Genomic DNA, 27,706 nt, shown 5'->3' on the forward strand with positions numbered 1-27,706 from the left:
TATTTTCAATACCACATCAGCTTGACAATGTCCTTATTATCCCCTAATAGGCCCCTATCACTTATCTATAAAAATGAAGGTCGAGGCACCATAAAAGTAACACACATCTTCTCTTTGTTACTTTCCTTCCTACCTCATCCTTTTTTACTCTTATCGTCATGGGTCATGACAGCTAATGAAAATACCTTTCTCTTCAATTTGTTTGCGTATTTTCTCAGTGATAGATCAGCGGGATGCACCCATTTGCACGCAATGCAGCGTTGCGTGCTCAGTTGCTGACGGAAATTGCCTTCACCAGCTATATTACTACTCCAGTTATTAAATTATAAAGAAAATACCTAGATTTCGCAGGCAATGTCTACTCCCAGTGCAATTTCCCTATATTTTTTAATGTGTCAATTTGTCTTTAATTCCTTTTGTCTACGTAGCTCCATAAAACGCAACTATACCCTGAAAGGAAATCAGCTCAAATTCATCGAGTTTATCATCATGACTTTGACCATCAGATCAATGGCGAGCGTAAGATCTCAACCTGAGATCGGGCTTGTTGTCGACACACCTCAGACCAGTAGCTTTACCACCCTAAATCAAAGCAGTCTCTCAACCATCTCTGCCAGGCGAGTTAAGCAATCATTAAGCTCCATATTAACCAGATTTCATGCCGGTTATTTTAGGATAAGCCTATCTCTAGGTGGCCAGGCTTTATTGTGGAAGACCCTGATTGGACTAACCGATGACAGAAGCACTCTAAGGCATATACTCCACATGTTCCATCCCGCGGCTTTTCTTGCATTGTGGTCTTTCGCTCTCTTTACTCTTGTTTTGCTTTCTCTTCTTTACATCTTGAGATGCATGTTTTACTTTAATGGTGAAACAAGAGTTCTTGCACCATGTAGGGGTTAACTATCTATTCGCTCCATGGATTTCATGGCTTCTTTTGCTTCGATGAGCTCCATTTGTCACACCAAAGACAACCTACTACCTTGCACTCTGGTGGTTTTTTGCGGTTCCTATTGTTGCACTTGATGTGAAAATTTATGGCCAATGGTTTACGAAAGGGAAGAAATTTTTGTCAACGGTTGCAAATCCAACGAGTCAGATATCAGTTATTGGGAATCTGGTTGGAGCACAAGCTGCAGCGACTATGGGATTGAAAGAGAGAGCCGTTTGCTTGTTTTCACTAGGGATGGTGCATTATTTAGTGCTATTAGTGACTCTGTACCAGCGGTTTTCAGGCCGTGATAGGCTTCCAGCGATGCTTAGACCGGTTTTCTTCTTGTTCTTTGCTGCACCAAGCGTGGCAAGCTTGGCTTGGGAATCCATATCTGGTGCTTTTGATACTGCATCCAAGATGCTTTTCTTTCTCTCCCTTTTCCTCTTCACCTCTCTGGTCACGTATCATTCAAAAACACTATCAAGATACTGACATGTACCAAAAGTATTATTGTAGACTTAGATGGACCAATAGAATGAAAATGGAAATTTAAATGCTAAAATATATTTGGTCCCCAATTAGGACTAGATGGATTTGTTTTGCCATGCAAACAAAACTGCAAATTGTTTAATCTTGATCCTTGCGTCACTCGTGGTCCTTCCATGGACTTGGCCATTTTTTATACCATTTCATAACTCAGACACGGAATGGTATAGTCAATCAATATTATTTACAAGTGATGCATGCAATAACTTCCATATATATACTGATTTTTTGCATACATATTTGTGGTATATATTGAGACAGGTTTGCAGGCCGGCTCTTTTCAGGAGATCGATGAGGAGGTTCAATGTTGCCTGGTGGGTTTACTCATTTCCCTTGACAATACTGGCTCTAGCTTCAACGGAATATGCAGAAGAAGTGAAAGGCATTATTGCTCACCTCCTAATGCTTCTTCTATTAGCCCTCTCCGTTGTGGTCTCACTTGGTCTGACAATATTCACTCTGCTAAACACAAAAATGCTATCACCCGACAACGATCCAATTTCAGGTCTCCACCATTTACCAACAGTTTCTGCATAATATCAAAACCGCCAGATCCTAGGGGCAACAAAATTCACCAGCAATTCCAATGTTGATTTCTGTAATATTAGATACTCTTGTCACCTAGTTGTTTATGCTATAAAATTTTGCAGTGAGATTGTAGCTATAGGATAAGCATGCACATCTGTAAACAAGATCAGAAGTGATCTATTGAATAATGAAGGCTCATTTCTTTGTTTTCTTGTTCGATTAGGAAGATTATAAAATAAGACATCTAACATTGAAAAATGGAGAAAAAAATTGGGTCGATCTCATTCCTATTTGGATGCTTCTGATATGTACATACAGAAACAAGATTTCACTTAATCAATGATATCATATATACGAACAGAGAAGTACGATCTTGTCATTATCTTTTCGTAATTAGAAAATATTGCCATTGAAATTAGATATGCATGACTATTAGATTAAGAATTTGGATAACTGAAATGCGTGTTAGCTATTGAAATTTGCTCAAATCTGATAGGTTTATGTTGAAAACCAGCTTAGATATGGGCAGTTAAGATTAATAAAATGTAAGGAAAAAAATGATAAGCCCTGGTTGAAGTCAAGAAAAGAAAAAAAAACATATACAAAGATGATTATAGTAAATATTTTCAGGACAAATTTTGTTATTTTATATAAAAATAACTGTAATTTAAAGCTAAAGAAAGAGATTATTAATAATGTACTGAATATTATTTTTTAAAAATTATTATGTCAATCAATTTAATTAAGACTTGTGTTTATTTTATTTTTATATATATGAAAAGACCTCATTGTACCTTAGATTACATACAAAGAAAGTAACCCCTTTACCATCTTCCAACAACAGCAACAATTTGCATGGATAAAATGCATTTTCATGGGAGGGGTTTCTCTTCCAAGTTGCACTCTAGAAATGTAACACCATTATCACCTTATAATATAACATTATTCTATCAATTTCTCCGGACAAGTTGCCCCAATTTCAATTCTGATTTGAATCCAAAGTCTAGCTCTCTCTTCCAAAACCTAGCTTCCAAAAACATTCTATCATTTTAAATCTTTTCCCCATATTCTAAGCTTTCCTTTAAAATAAATGAGTGAAAAATTTATAAAAAACAATATTAAATAAAAATATCTATATTTTATAATAAATAACATTTATACCCTTCATTTTATATGTTTACTAACAGTTAATTAGGTTTTTTTATCAAATTTTCAACTGAGTTGATATCACTTAATTCATAACACTAATTCAGTCAGAAACTTTATAATTATTGTAAAATATAATTTAGATTCTAAAGTAAAATGAAATATTTAGGCCCAAGCACTAATTGAAACTTGAAAACACAACATCATTTAGGTTTGGAGCTGCCGGGCTGAACCCTCAAATCCAACACATAGGTCCAATATAAGCTTCTCCATTAATTTGTTGTAAAATTATTTAATGCCACACTGTGATTGTGGTAATAAAAACGTTCGGATTAGATTTCCAGGAAACAGAAAAGCTTGGATTAGACGTGTGGAAGATTTGAAATGACATTACCTCGAGCGTCAACAACGTTAACTTCTTCAAAATTTAGTAGGCCTAACCAGTCTTCCCACCTACAAACAGCTACGAGGTAGCCCCAAACAATGAGAAAATCCTGTGGATATTGGCACTGCTTTAAATTTGAGCAAAAATTCAAGTGGCTAAAACAGTTTGTCCAAGTTAAGGTTCCCTGATTCTAAGGTTGAAAATCCATTCACTTGTCACGTCAATAAATTTATTCAAATCTAAAAATTCGTTTAAATTTTAAAAGATTTAGGAAAGATATTAAAATCTGTTAAATAAATTTAAATATATTTAAATTTTAGGTTGGATATTGAATAAAAAAATTAAAATTAAATTTAATTTGATTTAATTTGAATAAAATATATATAATTAAATAAGTATATATTTGTAAATTTTTATTTTTATATTTTATATTTTAAAATTTTTTATAAAATTTTTATTATATAAATTAAGTTTAATAAGTGAATTTAGTATTTATTTTTTAATTTGAGTTAAATTTTAAAAAAATTTAAAACACAAAATATCAAACCAAATTAGATTTTAAAAAATATAAATTATTAACATCAAATATTGAATATAATCCTATCGGAATATGATCCAGTTCAACTCATAATCACCTCATCGGTTGATCCCATGTTTTATTTTTAAATACTCAAATTAAAAGTGCAAATAAAAAACACCGTTTACAACCTCCGTTAAAATAATGAGATGAGTGGGAACCAAACTTGAAGTACATCGTTTGACGGAGAAGGACGGAAAGTCCCATTTACCGCGTTTAACAAACCCTGGGAAGCCTTTCACAGATTAGGCAATGCCTTTCCATTTTTAGCAATGGATTCTATCATCTCTTTCATTTCACTTATTTCTAGTGTTCTTCTTTTCACTATTTTCCCATTGTTATAGGAATTAGAACAAGAAAAAAAGAAAAAAAAGCTAGAGAGAAAATTATCATGGCTCGAGGAAAGATCCAGATCAAGCTGATAGAGAACTCAACCAACAGGCAGGTCACGTATTCGAAGAGAAGAAACGGTCTCTTCAAGAAGGCTAATGAACTTACCGTTCTTTGCGATGCAAGGGTTTCTATCATCATGTTTTCCTCTACTGGAAAACTCCACGAGTTTATCAGCCCTTCGACTTCGTATCTCTCCCTCTAAAACCCTAAATTTCTTTTTTTTTTCTTTTTTTGAAACTTAAATCAAAACCCTAGATTTCATAAAAACAAAAAGTTTTTTGTGTTCCTTTTTTTTTTTTAATATTATATATTATTTTGTTTTCTAAATTTTGTAGAACGAAGCAACTAATTGATCAGTACCAGAAAACCTTGGGCATCGATCTCTGGAACACTCACTATGAGGTCTCTTTCACTCTTTTTTTTCTTTCATTTTCTTCTTTAACTTTGGTCTACGATCTATGATCTGTTACATTGAGAATTTTTTTTTGCGTTTATGATGTAGAAAATGCAAGAGCAGTTGAAGCAGCTGAAAGAGGTTAACAGGAATCTGCGCAAGGAGATTAGGTAAAAAAAAATATAAAATGGAAAAAAATATTTATTTTTGTATAATTCCCTTCTTTTAAATTTAATATGTAACTCTTCCGTTATTTATTTTTTAATGTTTGATGGAATTAATGGTAGGCAGAGGATGGGTGAATGCTTGAACGATGTGAGCATTGAGGATCTTCGTGGTTTGGAGCAAGAGATGGACAGTTCTGTCAAGCTTATTCGTGATCGAAAGGTTCACCATTTTTAACCAAATTGAGGACCTTTTCAATCTAGGGTTTTCCTTTCAATTCATCCTGATTTAGTCATATACTAAGTTAGATTTAATTAAATTTTAAAGGGGATAAAAAATAATTAGTTTCAAATGTTAATATCTTAACAATTAATTACTTTTCTCTAGAAATTTTAAAAAATTCAAGTGTTTACTCAAAAATTTTAATAGATTTTGGGTGAAATTCTTTTTGATATAGAAACTAATTACCAAGTTATGTTTATAATGTTGTGTGACAGTATCGAGTTCTCAACAATCAAATCGATACTTCCAAGAAGAAGGTAATCTTTATACAAAAATAATTGAATTTTATGATGTTATAGAAAATTACTTCTTCATATCTTTCTTATCATCTTGTTGCAGGTGAGGAATGTGAAAGAGATAAACAAAAATCTGTTACATGAGCTGGTATAATTAAGCGCCTGCTTATCATATTGAATGCCATTCTAGTTTCTACATTTTCTCCATTATCATATAATGGTTTGAAAACCTTTCATAAGAGGTCTACCTGTTTGATTAATTAGGATGCAATCAATGAAGATCCATATGGTTTAGTCGATGATGGAGGGGATTATGACACCATTATTGGATACCAAGATGGAGGTCCTCGTATATTTGCTTTAAGCCTGCAGCCAAACCATCCCAATCTTCACAGTGGAGGAGGCTCAGATCTCACAACCTATCCCTTGCTCCACTAGTATATCTTCCATTTCTATAAAGCTTATGTCATGCAATATTTCCTCTTCGCTAATATATTGCTATGGAAACAAAAGAAAAATGGTGTGTACTATTACTAAAATTCTCTTCACTTTATTATGTCGCTTTAGTAGAGATTATATATTGATATGATTAATGATTTATGGAATGCTTTGCTAGATAAAGATATGTTGTCATCGTTGCATTTGCATTAATTTTTTAATGATTTTCATTTTTTTTTTATAATATCATGATTTTTGCTCAATAAAGAAAAATATCATGAATACAAAGAGTATGAAAGCGAACGCCACCAACTTTTTGATCATGACAATTTAGTCTTGTCCTTTAAAAAGAAGTACTAATTTATATAATACTAGTACACATAGAATTAGTGGGTAAAATTTAATTAATTACCATTATGTGGTTTGGATTAGCTGGTACAATTATTAAGAGTATCTTATTTCAATTATTCTTAGTTTATTTTCATTTTTATTTCATCATACTCTAATCAAATAAATACTAAAGTAATAAAATTTCATACATGAATTTGTTATTTCGGTTCAATGCTTTTTATATTGATGAAAAGCAATGCATCCTTGAAAAGGAATTTAGTCTTTCCCATCCAAAAGTATCACTGGCCTGCTAAGCCCAAGGCCTTCCTTTTCCACTCTCTTGGGCCTCAAGAACAAACCGGTAGGCCCAAAGGATGTGCATGGGAAATGGACTCTTTAGTCAAGCGTCAAACCCCTAACGACGTGCCGCAACCAGCAGCCAATACATTTACCGTCACCTGAAGAATTACTGAAAGATCGATAAAGATGGGGAAGGGAAAGAAGCCGATGCTAACAGGCAAAGGAAAGTTTCTTTTTTTTTTTTTTAGTTTAGTTGGAGTTGCACGTGCCCTTTCCACCCTCCGATTTGATTGAAAATCCGTGAAATCACCGTTCACCTGACTACAAAATCACCAAATCTAAGTTTGCCCCCACTTTTGACAGTAACCTCTTCCCCCCTTAAACTCAAGCGCCCTGTTTTCATACCTCTCTTGCTTTTTGTTCTTGGTTTCCTCTTAAAACACCCACACCTTTTTCTTTGTTTTTCGTTTTCATGTTTCACACTCGGAGAGACCCAAAACGTGGCTTCACAGAGAGAAACCGTGGGAAGAGAAGGTAAAACAAAAGAAAGAAAGGGGCTGAAGGGCTTTGGTTGGTTGAGCTCCAAATAGATGGGGGCACTGGCTCCAGTCGTCTCCACTTGGATACCCGAAGATGACCTTTTGTTGAAGAACGCTATTGAGGTACTTGTTTTTTCTTTTTTCGTTGCTTGGTTTTGAAGAGAAAAAAAGGAAGAAGAAGAAGGATTGGTTCTTTTTCATGCTAGTTTCAGGAATTTGTTTTGCTTGTTGTGGCCTCAATTGGAAATTTCTTGTGTTTGTATTTGCTGTCAACTTGGAAGTAACCATATACTCATGGCTAAATTGGTTTTTTTTTTTTTTCCTATCTAGTAGCTGAATGATAATGCTTTTTTATTTTCTTGCCCCTTCTATCTTCTTGTTTTATTTATTGGAATTGCAGAGCTTATTTAGTCTTGTGGATGTATGGCATTGTCAGTGTTCTGGTTTTGAAATTCTGGGTTTATCGTGTTGAAGCATGGATTGTTTGCATTATAAGGCGTCTGTCATAAAAAGAGTTAGAAGATTCTTGCATTTAAGTTTATAAAGTTAACGGTTTCTGATATTCATAAGATTATCCTGTTGTTGTTGTGTTAGCATGATGGTATCACCGTACTCTAGTTGAATTTTCTTTTTGTTGTTTATGGTCCTTTGAATTATGTTTTTACTTTGTGAAACCTTGTTGCATTCTATTTCATTGTATCCGTTTGCAGGCTGGTGCTTCTTTGGAATCTCTTGCCAAGGGTGCAGTGCAGTTCTCTAGAAAATTCACCGTTAGAGAACTGCAAGATCGATGGCGTTCTCTCCTTTATGATCCAGTTGTTTCTGAGGAGGCTTCATCTCGCATAATTGAGATTGAACGTTCTGCTTCTACCTTGTCTTCAAAATTTGGCAGAACGGGAAATTCAAAAGATAGCAAAAGTTTGTATGGGAAGAGAAAGTCTGAGAGCGTACATAGCTGTTACTATGCGATGCGTAAAAGAATTCGAAATGAGCCCCTTAACCCAATGGATTTGGGTTTCCTTATTGCGCCTAATGATGGAAACTATATTGGGATTGAAGATGAGCCTCTTCCTGGAAATGGCATGCTTGGAAATCCAATCTCAGATCATTTTGGAGTTCGAGAAACAAATATGGATATAATGAATTGTTCTTTTCCGCAAATGTTAGCTGCTGATGGTGGTGCTGGAGCTAGGGATGAGTGCACAACAGATGGCTTTCAGACAACTATTAATAAGCAAGATGATGATGGTTTTCCTGCTGAGCCAGTTAATATACATAAGGAAATTCCTCATATACTCAGAGAGAATCAATTTCTAGTAGAGAGTGAGAATATCTGCTCCGAGTTTGAGGGTAACCAGGTCTTCAACTCACCAATTGTGGAGTGTGGGTTGTCAATCTGGAGAACTGATGAAGGCTTGTCTGCATCTGCTATTCCCTCTGATGATGGTCATGGGGAAAAAGACCTACATGGAGGAGATATATATGCACTTTCCGGTGACGGTGTTGCTAAAAGCGATCATGTGACCGGACATGATGTTGTTGGTATAGATTCCAAGTTGGAATCAGAAATACCATGCGAGGAATTGGAAAATCAAACGGCTGATACGGAAGGTTATTTGGTGGAAATAACCAATACCCTTATGAATGATGAACCCTTTTTCATGGATGTTGATGCAAAAGATGTAATTGATAAGTCTTACTTTGATGGTCTGAGCTCACTTTTGGCAAGTTCACCAAATAACTGTGATCAAAATCAGATGCCTGATGTAACTGAAGCTATGACATCAGAAACAAAAGATAATCTTGCTAATTTGTCTTGTTCACATCTTGGTGAATTGGATGGATTAGCAGGATCTTGCGCTGCAGATGGGCCTCTGTCTTGCAATACAGAGGTCCTGATGCTTTCTTCTGTGTCAACTTCAAATAGTCAGTTCCCTGAACTGACTAATGGTATCATTTGTTGCACATTAAATACTGAGGACCCAGAAATTCCGTGCAATGAAGATGTTGTCTTCCCCAAACAGCTGTGTCCATTGGTAGCTTCCTCAACACGACATGTTTTTAAAGAAGCTGGCAATCCTTTATCTGCATGTGTAAAAGATTTTTCTGGGGGTCAGAAAACTAGTGAGGGAGGTCCCCTTCTGGTTCAGAGAGATCAAAAAGATCCAAGGCAATCTCATGGATCTTCTAAAATGAAAGGGTCACATATGATACCAGAAATGGGTCAACTCCATCTAGTTAGCGGTTGCAGAGTTAAATTTGAGGATTCCTCATGTTTACCACCTAGAAGTGATGGCTTTCTAGCCAATGGTTCAGCTCAAATTAATTCCAAAAATGTTAGTGAAGGCACTCTCCAACCAACACTGCCAAAGGAAAAGAATGAAGAAATTATATCAGGAAAGCAACTGAGTCATAGTTCAGCTGATTCTGTAATAGAGAAACTAGCTCTTTGTTCTGATAGCCACAACAGTTATTCACTGGTGAATTCTTCTTCCATTAAACAAGAAGTGGATGCTCTAGAAATGATTAAAGATCACCAGGCTTTAAGTGCTGAGGTGGGATCCACAGATATTATTTCTCCAGAACCCATTGTTGATCATCCACCAACAGATCTTGAAGAGTTAATGATTGAAAGTGATGATGATGTTCCTTATTTCTCAGATATCGAGGCAATGGTATGTCTTCAACTACTATTGATTGTCACTTTTATTATTGTCATCATTATTGACTCCTTTCATTCATGTTGTTTTATGGTGTATGAACAGATCCTTGATATGGACTTGGATCCGGATGACCAAGATTTGTGTGATCAGGGAGGTAGTGTTTCAACCCACTTAATTTTAAATTGCTAACTTGTACTTGTATCTGTTAATGTTCTGCTCTAGTAGTTTGGTAACACCTGCAGTTACTGATTTAATTTACCTCCATCTATAAGCATTTTGAGGAGAGATAAAAAAGTGTTATTTTGCTTCCCCATCTCCACCTGTTGCGGGTTGTTCAAATTTGATCTTTTCTTATTTGAATCTGGAATATTGTCTTCTAGACATGGAAGATAAATTTGTCTTTCCATGCAGTCGCTAGATATCAGCATGAGGACGCTAAAAGAGCAATTATAAGGCTGGAGCAGGCTTCACATTCTTACATGCAAAGGGCCATTGCATCACATGGAGCCTTTGCCATTTTATATGGCCGCCATTCCAAACATTATATTAAGAAACCTGAGGTATTCTAAAACTAAGAAGTCTTTATTTTTAAGCTTTTCTACTATGTCCTTACTTTTACCATTCTCCTCAATGTTGCCTTTCTGATTTGAACAATGTTTGCTAAAATAATGCTATGTTTTAATTAAATGGTTTCTTAATCATATGTGTAACCAAGTCCTATTAGAAAGCTATGCTTTGTGAAGTGCTTATTGGTATTTGTTGAAGCCAAACACTGGATAAATAACTATTCCTGGATAGGAAACTATATTGTCCAAGGAACCATCTAGTATTTTGTCCTTATTCGTTTTATAGGCTTAATGGGAATCTTGGAGTTACCTTCCAACTTCATCAAAATTCCATGGCTTCATTTTTGGAGCTTGCTATCTGAAGCTAGTAGAGGTTATAGTTTTTTCTTCCTAGGTAAGTAAATTAAAATTGATGGATCAAATTTCAGTAATACTTTATAATTTTGATCATGTAGATTTTACTTGGTAGAACGACAGAAGATTTTGTTGTTGACATTGACTTGGGAAGAGAAGGGTGTGCTAATAAAGTGTCAAGGCGGCAGGTAATATTTTCTATGACTTGATATTTATGTATTATATGTAGTAATAAATATGCTTTTTTTTTGGGTTAATGTCATGAGATTAACCCCTAAACAATAGTAAAATATTCAGTGTAATACCTGAACTTTAAGGGGTGTTTCTTTGAACTGAAACACAATATTTGGATTTTTTTTTTCTGCATGACTAGATGGTTTTTGATTTAATAAGCATTTATTACAGGTATGGCAATTAGTGCGTATCTTTGAACAGAAATGCTGAAATGCAGTATTTGGCATTTAATTTTTTTTCATCTGTTTGACTTTATGGCTTTTGATTTAATGAGTGTTTATTATAGGTTTGTCAATTATTGCGTTTCTTTGAAGCTAAACGCAGTAATTGTTCATTGTATTTGCTCAATTGCTGCTTTTTTTGGATGATTTAATGCAGTAATTGATGACTAATTATATTTTTTATAATTGACTACTCGAATATTGCGTTTCCTGCATTTCTTTGATGAAATTAATGCAGTAATTGACGTATTGTTGTGTTTATTATGTAGTGAAGGATATTATAGTAAAAATACATGATTAAATAATATCATATTAGTCCCAACCAAACATAGGAATCTAAAAACGAGACACCATGAAAAATCACATTTCCCCTTAAATCACACCTTCCCAAGGATCTCATTTTTCCCCGGAATCTAAGATTCCTCTAACCAAACACCTTAAAAAAATCTCAAATGTAATACTTAAACTTTGAATTCGTTAATTAATGTGATATTTACTCCTCACATAGCTAGCTTCAAATTATGACACGTGATGAACAAACAACTTTCCCAATACCATATTAGTTGATATATTCATGGTTTAGGTACCACATTAGAGAGTTTTAAATTTCAGGCACTACATTGAACATTTCAATATAGTTTAAAAACCATTCATGAGATTAACTTTTTTGTCTCTATTTTTTGAGCATTTCATAATATGGTCAAGCCATTATAGCTATAAATAGTTATACCACTTAAATGATTGTCTATTAATCTGTCGTACTACTTTTATGGTTCCTCTCATGTATTTAGGCAATTATCAAGATGGAAGAAGATGGATCATTCCATCTTAAAAATCTTGGCAAGTGTTCGGTGGCAATAAATAGCAAGGAAGTAGCTCCAGGACAGAGCCTGAGCCTGAACTCCAGTTGTTTGATTGAGGTGCTGTTTTGATATTTCTTACATAAATATATGGTAACGAGTATTGGACATCGCAACATGCATGCTCTGATGCAGTAGACATTTGTTCTTTTCATATTCGAGTTTAGCTATGAATGTTTAGAGAAGTTTTAAGCTATGGCATGGTTGGATATGTAAACCATCTTGATCGGCTGTAAATGGTGATTTTGCAGATAAGGGGAATGCCATTCATCTTTGAGACAAACCAAACTTGTGTGAAGCAGTATTTGAATGGTGTCGGAAAAAAAAAGTTCCACTCGGGTGCTTCATGTTGAACATGTCATGTTCGATGACCCTGTGAGGAGGTGCTCAATTACACAGCGTTTTGTGGGCAGAGATGGATTTACGATTGGGGGCAATTCCTCTCCCGCTGGAATCCCAACAAAACCTATTGTAATTAGAACAAGTTTAAGAAAAAATTTAGATTCTGTAATCGATTGAATTTCGGTTAGTGTCTCAATCACTTTTACATGTGCGAAAGAGGATATATAGATTCAATTTTCATCCTTTCAAAATTTCACTGAAATCATTACAATTTCCGCTTTCCTGCTACTCCTTCCTTCGCAGGCTCACATTTCAATCTCAGGTCCGAAAAGAATTCCTAGAAATTACACCCAACAAACAAGCAACCAAAAAAAGGGGAAAGAAGTTCTGGGGAAGAAGATGGCCCTCTATCTCTGTCTACGTTCTATTGGTTTCATGATCACGCTTCGAAGCTATTGTTTGCAGCAAATCCTAAAACATATTTAATAATGCTTAGAATAATTTCATGCATAAATTTATTCATCAATTCTGATCTAATTAATTTCATTTTCTCTGAATTTTCTACAATTCCTTTGTGGGGATCTCAAAAGGATTCCCTTTCTTCAATTCTCATCTCAATATTTACGTCAAGAATGACTGTTGCCATCAAGATTGGGTGGCATCCATTTTATATAAGCAAGCTCTTTCCAATGAGTGGTTCCATGTGCATCGTTCACGTTACCCGTACACAGCATTAAAGACTCTTTTTTAAGTTTTTGCCGTTCTTTTAAGTTTCGGATCAAAATAAATTTTTGTTCGTTTTGAATCTAATTAGATTCGATAATTTTTTTATTATTTTATATTTAAATTCGATTTGATATTATATAAAATTATATTTAATTTGATCTGATTTGAAATTAATAAAATATTATTTTTAATATAAATATAAAATTAAATATATATAAAAAATATATAAATAAATAAATTTTTTTTTATATATTAAGTAAGATATGATCGAATTTATCTAAAATTTAATACCTGACCTCAAATTTTTTTTTATGTCACCCGATTTGATCCGGCTTGATAATTTTTAAAATAAAAAAAATCAAATCAAGTCAAAACTCGCGATTTTAAATTTTTTTATCTTTCTCTAATTTTATATGATGATTTCATTTTCTGATAACATTCCTGGAAATTTTTTCTTCTCTTTCACATTTGCCCCGGAAGAAATTCATAAGCAATGATTTGGTTCATTAATTGTGGTTCCCGTGCGTGTATAACATCGTTTCCAAATCTTTTTAGGCAGTACTCTAATAAACACCAGTGCCAGTGGTTATCTTCATTTTTATCAACTTTGAAGGTGGTCCAACCCTTCATCATCAAAACTGGTTCGACTAGATCTGGGATCTCTAACTGATTATGCGCCCACACCAAGTTCCACCAAGTTCAAGTGATAAAAATGCTTACCAAGCCCATGTATAGTTTAGCATAGAGAGTTGGACCTTTCTAAAGCTTTTATTGCGTTTGTTCAGGATGCAGAAAGAATGTTGGCTCAGTCTTTAAGTTAGCTTGATTTGATAAACTCGTTTTAACGTTAGCCTTGCCTAAGTCCTTCCTTGAGTCAGAAACCACATCTATTTTGTAAATTGTAAGGCAAGCTTGGCCTAAACTGAAGTCAACTCATTTAAGCCTTAATTTTAAGGTAAGTTGGGAGTGATGTACAAACTAGCATTTGTCTTTTAGGGATAAAAAGATAAGGGATTTGAGCTCGAAACTTATGATTTATAAAATCATTCAATAAATTTGATATTTAAATTATAGTAATTATAATCTATTTCTCTATTCTTAAGATGAGACATTACTTGATATTAAAATTTACTAGATTAAAATTTACTTGATATTTACTTGACATTACTAGATTAAGTCACAACTTTTAATTGTTGGTTGCTTTACTAAAATTTATGTTGATTATGTGATGAAGAATTTGTGAATTTGATTGTAGTTTCATTAACAAAACGGTTTGGATGGACTGCATATCACTTGAAATATGAATCTGATGTCTTAGGATTATATCATCTGTAAAATTTTCAAGATGGCCAAATCTTAAATTTTTAATTTTTATCACTTGGAGATATGCAAATCTTGGCTGCTCTCCTCATTCTTCCAGCTTCTTGCTGTCCTTATCTAAGGCAAATGGTTGGCCTCAGATTGCACTGAATTAAGGATGTAAAATTTTTAGCCAAACAGCCCTTGGAAAGGCAAATGGGGCATGGGTTGGGGAGGGGGGGGGGGGGTTGCCATTGGCCAAGTGGGAACCCGATTGTGAGTAGAAAGCCCTTTTATTTCTGGCCAATGGTAAACCTTATCTAACATATCCTACGTTCATTATTAATGTTGAAGATAACTGAAGATCCAACTCTTCTCTCTACCAAAGATCTTTGTTCCCCATACTTCTCCTGTCCCTTCTCATCCCATCCCATCCCATCCCATACTTTTTTTTCAAGTCATTCCTAAAATATTCCTCTTAAGCAACTTACCTTTATTCTTTCTCTTTCCTTCTCTTCAAGTTAAATTGGCCTTTTGAATGCCTAGGTTCCTGACTAAGTATGGTCAAATATTGGCTGCCTTATAAATAAATACGAAAATAAATGTTTAATTATTGATATATATGATCACTCCCATAAACAAGAACATGGATTCAAACGTTATTGAACAATTCAACATTCAACATATTAGCAAGTTATCTTGAAATAGGATTTCATTAATAACAGGTGTCAAAACTCCTATTATAAAGAATAATATATTATCTATATATGTAAAAAATATAATGGTGTAGATCTTTGAATTCCTGGAGGTTGGAGCTAGCTATCATAATTTTTCAACCAGCCTTTAATTTAATGCTAGCTAAGCCTCTTTTTTTTTATTTGTAAGTCTCCTCAATTATTGTTTTGACATGGTATACGTATAATGATAAAAATGATACTTGAATTAGGGTGAACTGTTAAATATGATATGAGAATTTTAAAAATTTTTAATATGATATTTACATTATGAATTTATTAATTAATATTATATTTGAAAGGTTGTTTGTCTTTCATATATTATCATTTGAGATTAATTACGTTAAAAGTGAATATCACATTAGTTATTAAATTTATAATTCATGTATTACGTTAAAAAATTTAAAATTTAAGTATCACATATATTAAACATTTGATTATAATTCAAATGTCATTTATAACATTAACTCTATTAATATTTATATTCAAAGTTTTTTATAAAAAAAATATAAATATTGAGATTAAAATCTCAAATTTATTAAAATTTAGCATTATTATCTTTTAAAAATATTGCATAAACCAACTTTTTAATTGATATTCAAGTTTGATTTCCTTAAAAAAAAAATGGTTGAACAGTTATGGAATCAAAAGAGAAAGGCATTTATTCATTTCATATATATGAATGTGATTATATCTTTGAAAGCCAGAAGAAAATGTTGTTTGTCCTGTTTTGATTTTCTTCATTGCGCGTTACTGTAATATCTATCTGACCCATTACTTTTTGTTGATCCTTTTGTGGGCATAAATCCACATTTTTTGCTAACAATTTCTTAAATATGCAGTACTATTGTTTGGTTGACATGCTTGTTCATTGCCAATGAGAAACTTATGGGCTGTCCTTGAGCACGGTTAAACATCATCCCGAGAGAGAGGCTGGCTACACTTTCACACCAATCTCCAATATAAAAAAAGGACAATATACAACTCAGCTAGCTAATTAAATTAAATTAAATTGTTCATGTTCAAACCTTTTTCCAGTAATGCAGGCACGTGGGAGGTTGCTGATTGACCCTTCCTTTTTAGACATCTCCACCATCCCCGAATGGATGAGAGAGAGAAATGGGAAATTAAAAAAGAAAGTAGAGGAAAATATCTGCTCTGTCTAGTCTAGATAAATATCAACATGAATAAATTCATTATCGATGTTAGCGTAAGTGGTTAAGATGTAAAGTTTGGATACAAAATATTTAAATTTAAATTTTTATGTATTTTTTATAAATAATTTATAAATTTAAAAAATTTTAAACGATTTAAAAGTTTTATTTATGAATTAATAATTTATTTTGACTTTAAAAATAAAATAATATTCTTTACTGTTAAATTCTTCTAAAAAAAAAAAATGAATAAATCGACGATACGTATGTGTAAGAGAGTCAAATGGGAAATTGAAAGAAAATAAAGTGAGTAGTAAGTAGACAAGAAAGGAGATCGAAACAAGGACTGGTCGCCCATTAGCTGACACAACTTCTCCATTAAAATACGAGGCAATACTGATCACTCACATCAACAATCGAGACTCTTCTCTTGCTATTTTTAGCTTCAAAGGTGAGAAAAGAATCCCATGAATTCTTAAATCCCATGCTTTGCCTCTTGATTTCTTTCTATATATAGTTTCATCGAAAGTGTTGAGATAATACTTCAAAGGAGAATTCTTTGCCCTTCTCGAGAGATGGCAGCACATGTTTCATTCATAGTTAAGCTTTTTTTATTGCATGCTGAAAGGAGCAAACGGTTATGCTTCTTATTATGTTGTTTTTAGATAGCTATATTCATTAAACCATCTGACCACCTTTTTACTATAAGAATACCACGGCTTTGCTTTGTATAATAAAATAAGATTCACAGCAATGAAAGAGGCAAATTTCAGAATTGTTTTTGTTTGCGTAACTGACAAAACTAGCATGGTGAGAGTACTGTGGTCCCATTTTACAGTAAATGCAGAAGCAACATCTTACCATACGAGGGATTCAGCTAATCAAAATAAATGCATTAATATTCTATTGAATTGGGGATTGAATTTAGAATGAAATTCCATCTCGTTTCATCCCCAACTATTTTACTACTAATTTCAGTCATGGGATGAATTCTCTTTTGCTTTCAATAATTAACCCTTTCTTTTGCAGAATAAAGCACACACATTTTGTTTGATGATGTCAAACATATTTAATTGAAAAAAAAGAATATAGTAATTGCCTAATGAGTGCCTCTCCACAATTACGAAAAGAAAACTAAAAAAACAGATAGTGTAGAATAGTATATCAGGCCCACAATATAATATTGACAAAATTAAAATATTATTAAAAAATAGTAATTTAAAAATATAACTCATAATCTCATTCTTCACAATAGGAACTAATAATTGGTCAAAAAAAAAAAAAAGGAACTAATATTATTGTAATCTTATTTTAAAATAAAATTGCAAATGAAGGCAAAATCCATTATTAAACAAGTGAAAGATCAAGAGAAAAGTGTTAAGATTGATGATTACTTTTTGTGTTAGTTTTTATATAATAATAATAATAATATAATTTTTTAATTTTACAATTGAATTAAAAAAATATCAGTCTTATTTTTTACTAATTTTTTTAATATATCCTAAAAATATTTTTTTAATATATCCTAAAAATATACTTCATCATATTAAAAAAAAAGAAAAAACACCATAAAATGTGAAACTACAGCATCCGAAATATGAATCCCCATAGTAATCTACTCGATGGTTCACTCTTTACTATTTACTCTAACAGATACGCTTATAAGTTATAACCCTCTCTTTTCAACTGTTTTGGGTTCCCAACTTCCACAGTTTCATAGTATTCCTCTCTTTCAGGGAATCGAAAGTGATCGGATTGGACTTTGGAGCAAAAGCTCAGCAGACAGATGAAGATTCAGTGCGACGTGTGTAACAAAGAGGAGGCCTCCTTGTTCTGCACCGCAGACGAGGCCGCCCTGTGCGACTCATGTGACCACCAGGTTCACCATGCCAACAAGCTTGCTTCCAAACACCAACGTTTTTCCCTTATCCATCCTTCCTCTTCTAAACAAGTCCCTCTTTGCGATATCTGTCAGGTATTTCCCGTTCTTGCTCTTTGTGTTCGTGTAGTTTTTATACTTTTTATTACTTTGTAGAATTGCGTTGAAGTTGGTGTTTTGATTGATTGATTTTGGGTTTTTTTTTTAGGAGAAGCGAGCTTTCTTTTTTTGTCAACAAGACAGGGCAATCCTATGCAGAGATTGTGATGTTCCAATTCACTCAGCAAACGAACATACCCAGAAACATAACAGGTTTCTTCTTACAGGGGTTAAACTCTCCGCAACTTCTGCTCTCTACACATCCTCCTCTTCATCGTCCATTGCTTTCTTATCCAACGTTGGTGATTCTGTTCCTGAATGCAAATCTCAACCTTTGGTTAAGAATCCCGTCTCTGCTTCTCCAGCAAATTTCAATCCATCTTCACTAGCTAAGTCTTCATCCGTTAGTACAACTACAGCTGCAGCAGTAATTAACAAGAGCAGTGGAGATAACCTGTTAGCAGGTGAAGGGGGTGGTTCGACTAGTAGCATATCTGAGTACTTGATAGAAGTGCTTCCAGGCTGGCATGTTGAAGATTTCCTTGATTCCTCGTCACCTCCCTTTGGTTTCTGTAAGGTTTGCATTGATCCATCGTTGATCTATTGTTTTCCGTTTTTTCAATTTGATTTTTGAATGATGTGATTTTCTTTGGGATCTGAATAGTTCTACTTTTTTTTTCTGGTCTAATTTTGTCAGAGTGATGATAATATGTTGCCATTTCTTGACACTGATATTGAGAGCAAAACGAGTACTTTCTCACCAGAGAGTTTAGGGCTTTGGGTTCCTCAGTCACCATCTTGCCTGTATCCTCCACAATATTCTTCACAAATGGGAGGGCAAATTGGGTTCAAGGAGACCAAGGAAATCATAGGCGCGAAAGCTAACAGGAGATTGACAGATGATGCCTTTACAGTTCCACAGATCTGCCCTCCATCCGTTGGCTCCAAGAGATCTAAGCCTCTCTGGTAAGATCAGTTTTTCAAAATACAAAAGCTTCGTATTCTCCTAAAGTTTGACGAAGGGCTTAAGCCTCAAGTTCCCATCTTTGCCTTTTCTTTGTATTTTCCCATTTCTTGCTAAGTTGATTTCTGTTTGTTGTTTCTTTTTCCCTACTCGAATAGGCATGGTTTTGTTTGTAGTATTTTCTTCCTTTCTCCCCTTTTTGTACTTGCAAAATGCTACAACTTTGTAAATATCAATTAAAATTTTCAAAGTTATTTTTCCTTCCTTTTATTCATCTTCAATTCAGATCTTCAGTTAAAGATTACAATCAGTCAGAACATAGAAAAAATCTAGAACATTGAAACTGGGATCTAGCAAATGATGTGTCGTTATCAGAAAATCCAAAAAGAACACTGAAAAATCTCGAAACATTGAAATGAAACTGTCCCCAACAGACAGCCAAGGAAACAAGTACTCTCCCTTTTGGTCGGGGAGATGTATCATGTTATGGTGATTAAAACTGACAGACGACATTGTAGGAAGGAAGGTACAAGAAGAAGCAGAAGATAGATGATAGCTATGATGAATTGATGATGGGATCGGATAAGGAAAGGGCGGAGAGGTAGGCAAAAAGGGATGGTCTGGATCTCTTAAAGCAGATTGAAGTGTCCTGGTGGGGACAAGCATACCCCAAATGCCAAAACCTATGAGATAAAATGAAACAAAATAGGAAAACAAAGGGAATTCAGGACTAGTTGTGAATTAGTCAGGGTTTCTTGCAGACTTGCAGCTGTACTTCCCAGTACTTTTGCTACTTTCCAGTCTCATTCCCTAGTTTCTACTTTTGGTATACTTGCTTAATTCGATTTCTTATAAACATGACTTGATTAGTTGCAAACTCAAAAAATAACATCATTCCAAATAAAGCATACATAATCCTGAATGTATGCTTTGATTTTTATGGTAAACATCGTCCATGTTCACTTTTAGGACCAGAAGAAGAGAAAACAACATATCTTTTCTGGATTTACATCAATCGTAGTCTCGTCATTTTATCATTATGAACGTGCTTATGTTACAGTCTGAAAGTAGTAATAAGGCCGCTCAAAAATGACAACTTCACGGTCAATCTGAGTGAGTATTGGTGGGGGGCCGAAAGGTTCATCTTTGTGTCGACCACGAAAACGATAGCCCTACCTAAGGTAACTCGTTGAAGAGCCCTGTCTAACGCGAAATCATTGTGCTGCCAATGCGCCCGCGCCCCCCCCCCCCCCCCCCCCCCCCGGGTTTTTTTTCTCACTTTCTGGTGGGTTCAGATGAGCAATAATGAGCTTTGTTCCTACACTTCTTACTTGAAATATGACATCAACATCTTAATTTGCTTGATTATGGCTGGTGTGGTTTTTTGCCATCTTTCTTCTACACGTTGAAGGGTCGATTCCACCCTATCCGCCCATCGTACTAAATAAAAAACCCCCAAAATCTAAAAAATATATCCCATAATAAAAGAGAAAAACTTCAAGATATATACAAACTCAAAATCATAAAGCGGAGAAAAGATAAGTTTAAGTAAGAAAGGACTAGAGTGTGGTGGGCAAGTGGGTCTGTTCTTTTGGTAGTGGCAGCCACAAATTTGTCATGGATCTTCGACTATATATCTGCCCGAATATTTTCTTCTTTACTTTGGGTCGAACCTGTTCTATGGAGGCTAAGCGGAAACGAAATAAGCGGCAGGGCTCTATTCCTTCTAGATATCTCCCTTTTACTTTTTTTTTTTTAAGTTTTACACTTTTTTATCTTAATTTTTATACATTTATATTCATATAATTTGATGCTTGTATTTCATATTCTATTCATGCAGATAATACACGTCAAATGTCAAGTTAGTTAAAAATGTCTAACTATTTGTTTTATATAAAAAATTTAATCTTTAAATATATAATTATATATTGAAAAAACAATATTTTCAATCAATCAAATAAAAATATCGGATTGGATATTTAAAATTTTATGTGCACAGTAGATATGATTATGTTATTAAATTTTATAATCAATTTGTTGAATATTAATCGTACATGAAAGTATAAAAAAATATATAATTTGATACCTTCTCATATATATATATATATTTGTAAAGTTGATTGGAACTTTTTGAGTAATAATTCATATCTATTTTAAACCTTAAGTGCAAAGACGCTGAATTGAAGACTACCAATGAAGAAGAATCATGGCATCAATTTTCCTTGTTGTATGGACGACAACATATATATTATTGCTAACTATATGATGTATATCATCAATTTTTATTTGAACAATTAATATTTTAAATCTAATTTGTATTAATCACAAGTCACACGAAAAAGATATACAGAAGGCTCAGGGTATGGCAACTTCTTAATCCAAAGTTGACTGCAAAACTACCATTTTGATGATCCACAACACAAACTGATTGAGATGTATACGTTTGAGCACTAACATGAAAATGCATACAATATTTGTCCAAAAGAGGTTTTCCATTGTCGCATTTTCTCTTTCCCTTCTTGTGTTGAGCAAAAACAGGAAAAGAAAAAGAATCACCCCAAGAGGCATATAAATAGATTAAAAATAAGGGAATCCACCTAAAACATTGCATAATAATAGAAAGGTTTACACATCGTATTATGGATTATCTAAAGAATTACAATTTTGAAGGAGCAAAATGCAGAAATATTGTTCAATGAAATGGACCTGTATATATTCTTAGGTCCTCTTCAAGCAGGAAAATGGCCAATCAATCCCGAAATGATTTTGCATAAGTATACCGCCTGTCTTTTGCATGGGGAACCGGAGAAGCATAGGCTCCACCTGATCTGGGTGTGGGGTTCCAAACACCATAATCCTCCAGGAAATTATTAGCTTTCTGATGATAATCCTGCTGCAGCAGCTGATAGCTTTCCCCGATCTCCTGATCACCTCCCTGCTGCTGATTCTTTTCCTTATCAGTCGGATGGAAGAGAAGAGATGCTGGTGAAGATGGTGATGATAATGGCGACAATATTGGTGATGATTCTGTTGTTATCATGGGCATAACCGATGTCATTATAACCAACGTTGTCACACCAAAAATGTGCATGACTGACCTCTCACTTAAGCTTGACATGCTTATCTTGCGCTTGAATGCAGCCTGTATACTACTACTACTTAAGCTATATACATATCTTGAAGCCTTCAAGATTTCATGTCATATCTTTCAGTTCACAAAATAGTTGGAGTAGTATAATTTATGAGAATTACAATTTGTTTAATGTCGGCCTGACTGGAACCATAGCAGTACAGTACTGCTTGAATTAGACTGATCTTCCTTATGATCATGCCCAATGGATGATTCCAATTTGTTATTTGCATGTTATTTAAGTGTTTGTCTTTTCCCATTAACTGGGAAAGTACCTCAAAAAATGGATCCAAAAATTAATGAAATGGGCCAGATTAAGCTTCTTTAATTCTGTTTCATTTTGGGCATTGGGCTAACTAGGCTTTGAAACCAAAAATTAAACTTTCCGTTGCCGGGACTTAAACCCGGGTCTTTCGGGTGAGAGCCGAATATCCTAACCACCTAGACTACAACGGATTGTTCGATACTTAACCAATTACTTTTTATAAGATCGCTTATATGCATAAAGTAAAGATTCAGGAGGTTCAGGCATGTTTTCCATCCCAAAAATAAAATATTAATGACTTCGGATTGCCTTCTTGACGTTTGCAATACGATTGAGTTGTGTTATATACATGTTTTCAATCTGTTTGCTTTGTCACGGATTTCCTTAGTGGAGATCCTGATGATAAAAGCTGGAACCAAGCATTTAGTTTTTGCAATTATGCATTTGGATGGAGAGTAAAAACCTGAAAAAAAAATGGTTTAACAAAAGAGGTAAGTGGTTGGTTTGACCGGAGTATTCCCCCCCGTGGAAGATCATCTGAAATTGTCTGATCTCTGATGGAAGATTAATTGTGACATTTGTAGGTCTTGAAGTAGTCCTTCCATGTACTTCAGACTATCATTCTCCTTACTAAGAAATAGACAATGACTATAAACAGCTAGGTTTTTTAAGTTGAATAAAGTTTGATAATCATCAACGTGTTCATCTATTTCACTTGAGATTATACTTTATGTTTGCTCTAAACTGTACCATTTCAACAATGTTTGATTTGTTAAAGAATTGAACATTTTTTTTTCCAGTGTCAGACCTCAAAACCCCACCATTAGAATGGATAGGGAGCAAATTTTGGTTTACTCTGTCTAAATCTACGCACATAGGTCAACTATATTACCTGTTATACCGCAAGTCCCAACCAATGATGGTACCTAGACCAAGGAAAAGAAACCAGGGGATGAAATTTAATGCTGCTTTTTAAAGGATCAAAATAACTGCAATTACCAACAGAATACATATGTATATATGCTAATGCCGAACAGGGAATAAAAGGGTATCCAAAATCTTGTCTGCAAGCTACTAACCATAATGATAAGTTGTACTTAAGTTCTGTTTGGTTAGTACTTTTTTGGTTTTTCTTTTAGAAAGCAATGAATATCAGAATATGGAAGAAGCTTAAATCACAGTTAATTTAGAGAATTCCGATAGTACTGATCTGCAGTTATTGCTATTCCTCACTTTAGTAATCACCAGAAATTCATGCCACCTCACAGTTAAAAAGGCAGGAATGATGATTTGGTAAGTCAATCTCCTCTTTATGACCATTAACAATATTCTATTAAGCATACACCAGTTTCAGATCTTTCCCACTACTTTCCCAAAATTAAACTGAAAGCCAGATATGAGATCAACTCTTTCTACTGACTATATTTATTGCAGTTGGGAGTTTCAACAACTAGGAAAGTATCATTTCTCTCTTTCTTGAAGATAAAGCATTGTGATTGTCTTCAATGGCTGGGCCTGCAATCACCTGCCAAGAAACGATATGCACGGGTACACAGATATTTACTCCATGGGGTCATTAAGACCGGTGGTTTGTAGCAATAACAACAAATACTCGAGTCGTTTTTGCCTTAATCTCGAACAATAGTCAAGTAGGCAAAACTATAATAAAAAATTCGAAATTCACAAAATAAGAACATGAACTGGTGGAGTAACTATAAATTCATCAATTTAGTATGCAACTACATCAGCTGAATAGTCTGAGCAGAATTAATGTGCTGCACCCCCCAAAGGATAACATAATATCTTTTTGTTGGCCAATAAAAACATTAACATTTGTTTCTCCGGTGAACATCTTGTCCAAGCAAATTGAACACTACCCAAAAAATGAAGCAGAAGATGATACAGTGAGTAAAATATACACCATCTCAAGTTTATTTTCCCCAAAAACGGAAGAGTTAAAATGATGTCGACAACAACTGTTACAGAACAGAAATATATCAGAGCCACAACTTGAGAACGGGTTATAATACAAGAGCATGATGCCCACTGAAAGCATTGATGAACTATATATTGCACAATGAACACTGGATGACTAAAATAACACAACGGAATTGTACAAGATTAGCCTTTAAAGCAACTAGCTACGGAGCTTTGTGGGACTGCAAATTAAAGCACAAGCACCTATCTTTCATAGCTTCAGCTTCACTTCCATACTCTTTGAATTTATATTCATCCTGTTTAAAGCTAGGGGGAACCTTCCTCTCACTGTAGCATTGATTACACAGACTAAAATGAGACTTCACTTCCTTAAAGCGGAAACCAATAACTGGGTAATGGCAAACTGAGCAAAAATGGCGTCCATGTCGATTCCTATCTCCAGTTTCTAACTTCAACAGAGTGGACATGATACCAAAGCCCCAATCAGGGTCATCAAACAACACAATGAATTCATTGAAAGATACCATTGAGGTATCTGTTTCTCCATGAACTTCCAGCATTTCACTAACTCCATGAGAAGGAATATAAATAGCCCTCAACAATTTGATGTACTGAACAGCATCTACCTTTCTAATCTGCGAACCACCTTCATTTACAGGTCGCCATAAGAGTGCATCAAAGGCAATCCTTTTTCGCTTATCTGGAGGTCCATTACAAATGGGGGCAAGAACAGCATAAAACATGCCCAAGTCCACCCTGCCCGATCCTGTTTCATCCAAGACACAGAGAATTTTCTCATTTATAGCTTTGACAGCTCCTTGGAAGGTTTCAGGTTTTAGAAAATTAAGTAATCTGCGCAGAATTTCTTCCAAATTAGGCTTGCGTATGGATTTCTGAGGACCACCACTGCCAGAGTAGGAGACTGGTACATCAGTTTCATTCATTTCCTTCTTCAAAAGATCTACTTCACAACGGCTCAATCTAGTAATTCTCTGGAAAGCCCTAATTTGAATAGCAATTTCTAAATCCTGCCTCAATGTAGTCCTCTCACCCAATGTCTTGAATTTTGATGGCTCCACTATTACAAACGCCCCTTCACCATTGGCACCACCGTTCGTCTTTACCTTCTTCTTCTTCTGTAGCTGCTTCAGATGGTAAATGGCATCATGCAATTCAACCCTATTAGTCATTTTCAAAGCCTCCTTCAAAGCTTTCTTAGCTTCTTCAGTTTCTCCAGCCCCCAATAAGGACACAGCCTTATTGAGCTGTGCTCGCCAATGATTCGGCCACACAGCTAAAACCCTAGTGTACATCTCAGAAGCTCTCTGAAACCTACCCAAGTCCATATAAAGCCCACCTAGATTGTATAAAGCATCAACATGACCTGGTTTCAAATCAATAGCTTTCTGGAAAACCTCAATTGCTCTCTCATCCTCACCCATACCATGCAAAGCTGATGCTAAATCACAATGTGCATCAGCATAATCTGGTTTCATAAAAATAGCCTCTTCTAAAGCCTTAACAGCCGCCCTATATTCCCCAACCCCGAAAAGAGCACTACCCAAAAGTTTCAAAGCTCTAAAATGAGTAGGACAAAGAATAGCAGCCTCTCTGTAATACTCACAAGCACTTAAAACCATACCTTCTCCTTCAAGAGCTATCCCAAGATTGACATAAATTTGAGGAAGCAAGTAACCCCATTGATTCCCACCTGCCTCAGCTGATTCCAAAGCCAACAAAAACTCTTCTTTAGCTTCTTTATACTTCCCTAACACATACAAACAATTCCCAGCTCTAAAATGTGGCCTCACATCCATTGGTTGCAATTCACAAGACCGTTTGAAACTAATCAAAGCTTCTTTAAACAACTGATGCTCATATAGGACCCTCCCAATTGCCATGTGTCCATCAAATGCTTCTTCTCTTGACCTTGCTCCATCAGCTCTACTCCTTAAAGCTCCCAATTCTTTAACAAAAACAGCATAATCAGGCCCTGATTCTTCCCAATATACCCTTTTCTCTGAAAGCTCTGCAGACGGTCCTAATTCCCTCGACCACCCAGCATCCGAATATGCATCAAAGTTATCATTTTTAAATTTTCCATCTTTTGCTTGCTTAGCTTTCAATCTCTTCACCAAAATCTCCAAATCATCGACGAGCTTCCACGTGTCATCGAAAACTATCCCGTGATGCGGCGACACGGCCCACGCAGCCGTCCGTTGCTTCTTCTGCGACTCTATTACTCTCTCATCCACAATCGACGACGAAGATGCTTCGGCAACAATCGACGCACTTTTGCTTTCGTCGAAATTGAGCTCGAGACCCAGCGCGTCGAAGTCACGGTCCACGTCACCAGCTCCATCGTCGTAAGTTCTCAACAAACCGTCATAAGTTAACCCCTTTTCACCGTCAATGAACTCCCCATAGGTTCGGAACACTTCGTCCAGAATGGCGTTGATTTGTTCGTTGCTAAATTTGACTCTGGGGTTAACGGCGACGACTAACGCTGCCATTTCTTCTCTGTTAAGACCCCCATCACGGTTCGCGTCGAATTGCTGAAAAATCTTCTTCACCTTCTCTGATCTACTCCCTCTTGTCGCCATTTTCCCTACCTTTTTTTCTCTTTTCTCCCAGGATTGGAAACCAGAAATGAAAATGCCAACCAAGGCTATAGATTGGGAAATGAGAGGCCAAGAAAAAAAAAACAAAAAAGATGGGTTTTTTTTTATATAAATTAGAAAAGCTTGAAGAGGGAATAATAATTCTTCATTAGGGGTTTTTCAAATCTGTTTGGTTTGGTTTAATTTTGGGGTTTTGGAGATGTTCCTTTGGTTGCATTGGATCTGGCGAAGTAAAGGGGACGAAGAGGAAAGAGATGATGATATTTCTTCTTTTATTTTTATTTTTTTCACTTTTTTTTCTGGTTCAGATGATGAAGATGTGGGGACAATGAAACCCCACAAAAAGCAGACTTTTTTCTTTTCTTTTGTTTAGTTATTTTAATGAATTTTTGAACGTTTGGTTTTTGGAAGAGAAAGAGAGGAGAGAGGGAGCCTGGGATGGTTGGCTGGCAGTTGGCTAACAG

The 27,706-nt window shown here is 34.9% G+C and overlaps 4 protein-coding genes, 1 non-coding gene and 1 pseudogene across 6 annotated transcripts; 4 read left to right on the plus strand and 2 right to left on the minus strand.

The window, feature by feature from the left end:
• Positions 1-347: 347 nt before the first annotated feature.
• LOC111311402 (S-type anion channel SLAH4 pseudogene) lies at positions 348-2,017 on the plus strand (annotated as a pseudogene).
• A 2,424-nt stretch (positions 2,018-4,441) lies between these two features.
• LOC111311403 (agamous-like MADS-box protein AP3) lies at positions 4,442-6,207 on the plus strand. The gene is made up of 7 exons (XM_022910778.2): positions 4,442-4,695; positions 4,845-4,911; positions 5,012-5,073; positions 5,191-5,290; positions 5,566-5,607; positions 5,690-5,734; positions 5,851-6,207. Exons 1-7 carry the CDS (start codon positions 4,508-4,510, stop codon positions 6,022-6,024), a joined length of 678 nt encoding a protein of 225 aa, XP_022766513.1. The 5' UTR covers positions 4,442-4,507; the 3' UTR covers positions 6,025-6,207.
• Positions 6,208-6,779: 572 nt separating this feature from the next.
• On the plus strand, positions 6,780-12,684 carry EMB1967 (Forkhead-associated (FHA) domain-containing protein). Of its 2 annotated transcripts, none has more exons than XR_016346770.1 (7): positions 6,780-7,316; positions 7,904-9,868; positions 9,959-10,010; positions 10,237-10,416; positions 10,878-10,964; positions 12,023-12,151; positions 12,343-12,684. XR_016346770.1 is itself a non-coding variant. In XM_022913368.2 (7 exons), exons 1-7 carry the CDS (start codon positions 7,245-7,247, stop codon positions 12,442-12,444), a joined length of 2,556 nt encoding a protein of 851 aa, XP_022769103.2. In that variant the 5' UTR covers positions 6,780-7,244; the 3' UTR covers positions 12,445-12,684. The 2 variants fall into 2 exon arrangements, 1 of the variants encoding a protein (XP_022769103.2); XM_022913368.2 differs by having other exon boundaries at positions 10,268-10,416.
• Positions 12,685-17,948: 5,264 nt separating this feature from the next.
• Positions 17,949-19,547, plus strand: LOC111311404 (B-box zinc finger protein 21-like). The gene is made up of 3 exons (XM_022910779.2): positions 17,949-18,321; positions 18,434-18,901; positions 19,022-19,547. Exons 1-3 carry the CDS (start codon positions 18,133-18,135, stop codon positions 19,292-19,294), a joined length of 930 nt encoding a protein of 309 aa, XP_022766514.2. The 5' UTR covers positions 17,949-18,132; the 3' UTR covers positions 19,295-19,547.
• Positions 19,548-22,801: 3,254 nt separating this feature from the next.
• On the minus strand, positions 22,802-22,874 carry TRNAE-CUC (transfer RNA glutamic acid (anticodon CUC)). Its single transcript has one exon. It is a non-coding gene; the product is annotated as a tRNA-Glu (tRNA).
• Positions 22,875-24,588: 1,714 nt separating this feature from the next.
• Positions 24,589-27,691, minus strand: LOC111312776 (putative TPR repeat-containing protein At1g05150). Its single transcript, XM_022913369.2, has one exon. The coding sequence runs from the start codon at positions 27,222-27,224 to the stop codon at positions 24,825-24,827; it is 2,400 nt and encodes a 799-aa protein (XP_022769104.2). The 5' UTR covers positions 27,225-27,691; the 3' UTR covers positions 24,589-24,824.
• Positions 27,692-27,706: the final 15 nt, after the last annotated feature.

This window comes from Durio zibethinus, chromosome 1 (assembly GCF_047325235.1).
Source record: "Durio zibethinus cultivar Kanyao isolate XHJ-2024 chromosome 1, ASM4732523v1, whole genome shotgun sequence".
Taxonomy (NCBI): Eukaryota; Viridiplantae; Streptophyta; class Magnoliopsida; order Malvales; family Malvaceae; genus Durio; species Durio zibethinus.